The sequence below is a fragment of the Rhagoletis pomonella genome, unplaced genomic scaffold (assembly GCF_013731165.1).
Source record: "Rhagoletis pomonella isolate Grant_MI unplaced genomic scaffold, Rhpom_1.0 Rhpom_scaffold_03910, whole genome shotgun sequence".
NCBI classification, from domain to species: domain Eukaryota; kingdom Metazoa; phylum Arthropoda; class Insecta; order Diptera; family Tephritidae; genus Rhagoletis; species Rhagoletis pomonella.
In genome coordinates, this window is record NW_023462461.1 from 10,066 (window position 1) to 18,906 (window position 8,841).

At 42.4% G+C, this 8,841-nt stretch overlaps 1 protein-coding gene across 1 annotated transcript; it reads left to right on the forward strand.

The window, feature by feature from the left end:
* Positions 1–6,369: 6,369 nt before the first annotated feature.
* On the forward strand, positions 6,370–8,832 carry LOC118754450. The gene is made up of 2 exons (XM_036489327.1): positions 6,370–6,717; positions 6,875–8,832. The coding sequence occupies exons 1-2, from the start codon at positions 6,660–6,662 to the stop codon at positions 7,996–7,998; spliced, it is 1,182 nt and encodes a 393-aa protein (XP_036345220.1). The 5' UTR covers positions 6,370–6,659; the 3' UTR covers positions 7,999–8,832.
* The last annotated feature ends 9 nt before the right edge of the window (positions 8,833–8,841 follow it).

Here is an 8,841-nt window from a genome sequence, read left to right on the forward strand (position 1 = left end):
CTTGCGATCCGATATGCTGATCTGTTGAAGGAGCCAGCGCGACGTAAAGGGACTGAAACACAGATATGTCACTTCATTGATACAAGGGGACCGCCAGTGTCACAAAAGGTGCGTAGGCTACCACCAGAAAAGCTGGCAGTAGCGAAAAGAGAATTTAATAATCTCTTGGATAGCGGCATATGCGTTCGGTCAAAAAGTCAGTGGAGCAGTCCTTTGCACCTAGTAAAGAAAGCGGGCGGCAGTTGGCGTCCTTGCGGCGACTACAGGCGACTGAACTCTAAGACGATCCCGGACAAATACCCAATCCGTCACATACAGGACTTTGCTAGCGAACTAGCTGAAAAGAAAATTTTTTCTGTTATTGTCGAAGACATGGATGATGCTGAATAATTAGCTAACCTTTATCTTATAAATATATTTGAAATGTAATAGAATTAGTTATAATGAATTTACATGAAGAATTAGTCACCCTTTACTTTATATACATATTTGAAATGTAATAGAATTACTTAATTCGAAACTGAACATACTCACTATCCTTATATATATATATGTTTAAAATTGTACTAGAATTCCTTTTGAACGTACTGAATTGTCAAATATGTACTTTTTCCGAATGTGAGCTCTCGGCACCCGTACACCGGTATGGGGGCACTCGCAATCGAATCGTCGACTAGACCAGTTTATTAAATTCAATTTAACCTACAGTCCACTATATTTTCCCATTTTTGAATAAACTCGGAATAATTTGTATTACCTTAAAGTTTGCTTTACTTATTCAATTAAATATACTCAAACACACCCTTTTACGTTGCTAAAGAGCAACATACGGTCCTTACGCGCCATCAAAAGAATTGGCAGCACTTAACGCGCAAAGCACTCTAAACAAAGCTGGAGTATCGCCATACATTTTTTTCTACCCGAAAAAAAAACGAAAAAGTTTATTTCGATTGCGAGCGGCGCGCGGTGCGTTAAAAAAATTAAATTAAATTAAATAAATCATTCCACAACAATAAACAGTGAAAGGTGAAATAAAAACCGAAAACTGAAAACATTGAATAAACATTAATTGCAAAATCAAAAATTGAACATTGAAAAACACATAAACAGAGAAAACAGTGAAACAAGTAGTGGCGAACAAAAACAAAGTGCTAAGAAGAACATAAATTCGCAAACAAAAAGAAAAAAATTGTTATAGTGGTGCAAAATAACAGCAACCATCTTCCACCGCATCAGCTACCATCGTCCAGCGCAGCAGCCAGCCACCGAAGCACCTGTTGAGACCGCTGTAGCGGAGCACCACCAGCAACCGAAACAACAACAACAACAGGCAGACGGAAACTTGGGCGCAGTAGCGACGGAAGGTACCGCATAGCAGCAGGCCAGTCACCGGTACAGTAGACCACCACACGAAAAAAAAGAGTTTGTACATAGGAATGCCAAAGTGAGTTACTCAAACATACATACTTACATATACGCATATTTTTGCAAGGTTTAGCGGATTTTCGTAAAAAAATACGGTGAAATGAATTACCCCTTTTTCATTTACCGTAGACAAATACCGTGCACTCTTTAAACACAGTATATTATAAATATATTGTATATCTACATATATATGTAGACATATATTCAAATACATATATCCCGTTTTCTCCAACTCGAAGAAAAAATCCGCTAAACTTAAGGCACAGTAATATACAACATATATACTCCATCACATATTCAAATAATTTACCCCCAACTCACAATACATGCATGATTATTAAATTCAGTGAACGAAACTATTGTTCAAGTGAACGTCCCAAATTTCCGCCTGGGTACATGTACCAAAGAAAAAATTCCCGTTTCGCAACGCCAACTCAGTTTTGAATAATATTTCGTCAGTCAGGGCATTTACCTATATACATATGTACTAATACTGCGCTGTATACATAAATACATACATTAATACATAGGTATGCACTCGCGCCAAACTACAGCGGTTCTCATAGAGCGAATCTATGTTGATGCATCCAAACATATGTATGTATGTACATACCTAATAATAATCAGTAGAAACCCCAAACACATATTCCCTTGCTCTTTGGTTTTAGCATTCTAGATTCTATTTCCAAATAATATTTCGTGGGTCACTCAAATTATCTTGCGTATGTACGTATGTACTAGCATTTAGGCGCTAAGTATACATACTCGCACATACATACCTAGCCCTTAATATCTAAGCGCCAAACTACAGTGGCTGATATATGTATGAAAATACATAACAACTCATTGCAAATACATAAATTGTTTTCGACTGTTCAAATCTTTACGCATAGATTTTATTGCTTTTGCGCAAAACAAAACAGTCCACAATTGCTATTGTACTCCGACAATACAGTGACCCTATAAATTTTTCGCACCAACGCAAATACAGTGTGGTGCAGTAAAATTCCGATTCCCAAAAACTTAGCAAATAAAATCAAGTTAAAGTGTTTTAAATCAAAATAAAATTTATTAAGCATATCCCAAGTACAAAATTTGAGTTAATCCTCTTAAATAACCTCCATCTCCCAATAAATTTTACGAAAAGCCACAATAAATATAAACTTGAGGAAAAAAAATCTCGAAAACTCAATCTCACTCAATCGATTTATAGCAGCAAAGCTACCTCAATTTCTCCTATAAACTTCCTTCCCCAAAAAAAATAATAATGGCGGAAGAAAAACAGGAAAAACTCACATCCCTCCAGGCACCTCCTCAGGGAGTAAAGACACGGTCAAAATCTCAAACGGACGATGAGGAATTGACCCAAACTCAAAAAAAATTCCTCTTCGAAATCTCAAAGCTGGAAAAATATTGTGCGAAATGGTGGAAGATAAACGAAACGGATCACTCGGAAGCCGGTCTCAAGCTTTATGTGGAGGAACTCACCAAACACCTAGCATGGGTTGAACAGGCATACGAGCTTGTACACATGTGTTGCAGTGACGAAAAGTATAGGAAAGCATACGAAACGAAATATGACGCAGCCATCGATATGTGCCACAATACTATGACCCGAATAAACCAACTGCTCCCCAGACTTCACAAAACGCGATAGGCGCAAGCGCCACCACCATTTCAGCAGCCCCAGCCCCACCCCTAACTCAAAACTACTTAAAAGTACCTGCTTGTGACACTGATTTCTTTTATGGCGGCTACGAAGATTGGCCGTCCTTCAGGGACATGTTCACAGCAGTGTACAAACAACAACCCCAACTCTCTCAAGCCCAAAAACTGTACTACTTAAAGCTAAAAACCCGAGGTAAAGCGGCACTTTTAATAAAAACTATGAGATGAATGACCAAAACTTTGAGCTCGCATGGGATGCATTAAAATCCCGTTATGAAAATCGCAGACTCCTTGTCGACAACCAACTCAAAACCCTCTTTAATATTCAGCCCATTCAAAGCGAAAATGGGGAAAAAATTCAGGCAATTCAGACAACAATAAACAATTGCCTCTCGACTTTGAAATCAAATGGCGTACCCACAGAAAACTGGGACCCCATATTAATACATCTCTGCTCCTCAAAACTCCCAGATGATACCCTAGCGTTATGGGAACAGTCACTCGACTCTAGAAAAGAGTTACCCCTCTGGACAGAAATGAATAAATTTCTGACAACCCGTTATGAAATCGTAGAGAGACTTAGTACGTACAGGCCAAATAAACCCAAGGCCTCAACACCAAATTATACCCCACGCTCATCAACCCCTAATCATACTCATTCCTTCGGCTATAAAAACAGAACTCACTCATTTAACACTGAGTTAAAAAAACAGGTATCTTGCAAATTATGCAACTCAAATCACTCTCTGATGACCTGTGTCAAATTCAAGGAGCTCTCAGTTCTAGAACGCAATAAGTTCATAAGAGACAACAACTATTGTAAAAACTGTTTGGCCTGTTCTCACTCAGAAACTGAGTGCCACAGCAAGTTTACCTGCGTTTATTGCCAAAAACGGCATCACTCTCTTCTCCATTACCCCGCTAGATCACCAACAGCAAATACAGGCACCAGGTCTAAAACAAATCAGGCACGAGTCCCATCTCCAGGGAATAGCAACCCAAACGAAGCATCAACCTCAAAGGCAGCTCAACAAACTCTCTCACATTTTGCGAGTAGTAGAGAAAAAACCCTACTTCCTACCGCAAAAATCTCAATCCTGCATAATGGAGAAATTTTCAAAATTCGAGCTCTTGTAGATCAAGGATCTCAGAAAACATTCATAGCGTCTCGCATACAAGAACTGCTTGGCCTGCCGACAAAAGCGACTAGTTATGAAATTATGGGAATGGGTGGCCGCGTACTGCAAAATGCGAACAGAATCTGCCCGATTACCATTTTTTCTGCTGATTCAACTATGAAAATAACGACAAACGCGATAATACTCCCGCAACTTACTCATTTCTTGCCATCGTTCAAAGTTACATATATTGAACTGCAAGAATACTCATCCCTCCCCCTAGCAGACCCCCACTGTTTTACTCCAGCTCGAATAGACATGGTATTAGGAAGCGATGTCATTCCCCAAGTGTTACTCCCAGGCCTAAAAACCAATGTCGGTGGATGTTTGATAGCCCAAAACTCAATATTTGGGTGGATTTTGAGCGGCCCACTGACGGAGCAAGTATCATCATTCTCAACCCAGGTAGTTGAAAGCACAACAAACTCTCTCAATGATCTGCTCAAGAAGTTCTGGGATCAGGAGGAAGTACCAGCAACCCCATCCCTCACTGACGATGATGTATTTTGTGAAGATCTCTATCAAAAGTCCACAACTCGCAGAGATGACGGTCGTTACGTGGTAAAACTTCCGTTTAAAACTACTTTCCCGGACACGATTGCACTCGGACACTCCAAGCCTGCAGCACAACAACAATATCTCAGTATCGAGCGATCGCATGAAAGGAAGCCGGAACTGCAACAAACATACTCGAAGGTCCTTGAAGAATACCTCACATTAGGTCACATGGAACCCACATCGTCCCGAGAAATAATACCTACCCCACCACGCAGTAATAAAGCCACATAGTAAAACTACCAAGGTGCGAGTAGTTTTCAACGCGTCGAAACTTTCGCATTCAGGTATCTCTCTTAATGACATCCTCCACACAGGTCCAATACTCCAAAATGATCTTATGCTCGTTCTACTCAAATGGCGTTTGTACAAATACGTTTTCAATGGCGACATTGAGAAAATGTACCGCCAGATATACATTCACCCAGAGGATCAAGAATTCCAAAGGATACTTTTCCGCAGAACCCCTCAAAGTTCGGTACAAGATTTTAAATTAAAAACTGTTACCTTTGGTGTCAATTGCGCGCCATACCTCGCGATAAGAACGCTTCACCAACTAGCTAAAGACTCAAGCATCAAATACCCAAAAGCCACAGAAATACTGTTAAATGAAATATACGTTGACGATATACTCTCTGGGGGTCACGACCTCGACTCAGCACTTACGTCAATGACCCAGGTAACTGATGCGTTAAAATCAGCAGGTTTTCCATTAAAAAAAATGACTGCGAACCACAAATATCTACTCAAAAATATACCTAAACCAGACCTCTTAGAAACAAACTTTCTTGAATTCCATGATTCCAGTTCAACAAAAACTCTCGGCGTAACATGGAATGCACTCAACGATGAATTCTCATACTCTATTGACCCCCTGCCAGACTCCACAGCAGCCACTAAAAGACAGATTTTGTCCTCCGTGGCGAAACTTTTCGACCCGGCAGGGTGGCTATCGCCAATGATGATCCAGGCGAAAATCTTACTCCAACAACTCTGGATGGAAGGTACCGATTGGGACGAGAACGTCAAACCCGGAGCGCTTCGCAAGTGGACTTCATTTCGAAAAAACCTCATAGCCATCAACGAAATACGGATACCGCGATGGGTTCAGTTTTCCCCTAATAAAACCATTCAGCTCCATGGATTCTCAGACGCATCCGAAAAAGCATTCTGCGCATGCGTTTATCTCCGAGTGGAACACTGTGAAAACTCGGCATCATCTCATTTTCTCGTAGCAAAAAGTAAAGTCGCACCCCTCCAAACAGTGAGTCTGCCTCGCTTGGAACTGTGTGGAGCGGTCCTTCTCTCCAAACTTGTGAAGCATATTCGATCCCAACTTAATCTGCCGACCCATGAGCTCATACTCTGGTCAGACTCCTCTATCGTGCTGGCCTGGCTAGAAAAACCACCATGGACATGGAAGACATATGTGGCGAACCGAACTTCCCTCATCTTGCAGAATGTCAATAACGCCACATGGAGACACGTATCGAGCTTAGACAATCCCGCAGATTTAGGCACTCGAGGATGCAAGCCTCAAGATCTAGCGTCATGTTCCCTATGGTGGAATGGCCCTCAGTGGCTCACCAAACCCTCAGCGAGCTGGCCAAAGAATGCGCCTCAAACGCTCTTTCCCCCTGAACAAAAATCTGTGGAATCTTATCACACAATAGAGAACGAAGACCCTCTCACTCGATTCTCGTCATTTCCTCGCGCCCTTAGGGTAATCGCTTACGTGTATCGGTTCATCCGCAGCGCACGAAAGGAATCAATAACCACGACGCACACACTCACCCAGGACGAAATCAGTTACGTCAAAACCCGGCTCATCATATGCGCCCAACACAATCATTACGCAGAGGCGGTCGCACAACTGGAAGCCGCGAAACCGGTAAATAAAAAAAGCTCGCTGCTATCGTTGAACCCCATGCTAGATAAAAGTAGCGTAATGCGTGTAAACGGCCGCCTTAAGCACGCCGTTCTCACCTACAATGAACGACACCCCATCATAATACCCGAAAACTCCAAGTTCTTTTCTCTCTTCATAGATTTTCTCCACACAACTCTACTCCACGCGGGAAAACAGCTCATGGTCCGGATGGTACAACAAGAGTATTACGTCCCAAGACTTAAGCAGAAAGTTAAAAAATGCATTTTCCACTGCAAGGTGTGCACCATACACAAGCGAGAAATGCGATCGCAGATAATGGCGGCCTTGCCTCCAGCACGAGCAACCTACTCGCTACCATTTCACACCACGGGAATAGACTTCGCGGGCCCATTCCTGGTGAAAACTTCTTTACTGCGTCGCGCCTCACACACAAAAGCATATGTATGCGTGTTTGTCTGCTTCTCCACCAAAGCCATACATCTAGAACTCTGCTCAGACCTGACAATAGAAGACTTCAAGGCCTGCTTTGCCAGATTCGTTGGTCGACGTGGTCTCCCCCATAAAATCATGTCGGACAACGGGAAAACTTTCGTAGGCGCTCAAAGGTCAATCCACCGAGAACTTTCCACTTTTCTTAAGGAAGCCGCCTCAGATATCGCTGAAACATATATCGTTCATGGCCTCTCCTGGCAATTTATACCACCATACGCTCCTCATATGGGAGGCCTGTGGGAAGCAGCGGTTAAAAGTTTTAAGACGCACTTCAACAAAGTCGCGGGGAATCACAAATTCACGTTTGAAGAATTCACCACACTGCTCATACGAATCGAAGCGGTACTCAATTCCAGACCGCTGTCGCCTTTGTCTCAAGATCCTAGCGATTTACAGCCTCTTACTCCCGGTCACTTCTTAAGAGGAGCACCACTTGTCTCTCTGCCAGAACCTAACGCAGAAAACCTGCCTCTTCCAAACAAGTGGCAGAAGCTCAAGGTACTTCACCATCAATTCAGCACCCGATGGAAAACTGAATATTTGCAAGAGCTACACAAACGGCATAAGTGGAAAGGCAAAGAACCCAATATCGCAGTGGAAGACCTCGTCGTCATCAAAGAAGACAACCTCCCACCAAATGATTGGCGCCTCGGACGTATTGTTAAGCTCTATCCCGGTCCCGACCAAAACGTTCGCGTGGCTGACATCCGTACCCAAAAGGGAATTATAACACGCAACATCGCAAAATTATGCTTGTTACCACCTCCACCCAGCACAATGGATGCTTAACGCATCAAACTTTATTCAAAATTCTCTTTTCTTTATACCTCAATATACAGACTCTGTGGTTAACCACAGAACATTTTCACTCCCATTCCCTCCGTATTTACGCAAAAAAAACTAATGTTTGGTTTCAAATTTAATTTCTTCATAGAACAAGTGAAGCATCCATGGAGCTCAGCAAATGTCGCCTTCGTTGCCGCCCCCATTCATTGCGCTACTGTAAAGCTTTTCTCGCCATGACGCCGGCTGAAAGGCATGAGTCAGCCCGAGTACATAAATATTGTGTAAACTGCCTGGCTACCTCCCATGTCACCGGTGCCTGTGACTCTCCAGCCAGCTGTCATCAGTGTGGTAGGGCGCACCACACGCTGCTACATCGAACGCTGGCGAAGTCGTCAACGATCCGACGTAGGGAGAGGACTCGCTATGCTAGCCGTCGGACAATCCGGCGTACTCGAGGTCTGCAAAGTCCCACCGCTGCCCGGAGTCGTAAAATGCGTGAGCTGCTCAATAAAGCGCAAGACATCATCAACCAGCTGAAGGAGCTAGTATCCGCTTCTACGCGGCCGGCCGGGCGTGATGTCGAAGACATGGATGATGCTGAATAATTAGCTAACCTTTATCTTATAAATATATTTGAAATGTAATAGAATTACTTATAATGAATTTACATGAAGAATTAGTCACCCTTTACTTTATATACATATTTGAAATGTAATAGAATTACTTAATTCGAAACTGAACATACTCACTATCCTTATATATATATATGTTTAAAATTGTACTAGAATTCCTTTTGAACGTACTGAATTGTCAAATATGTACTTTTTCCGAATGTGAGCTCTCGGC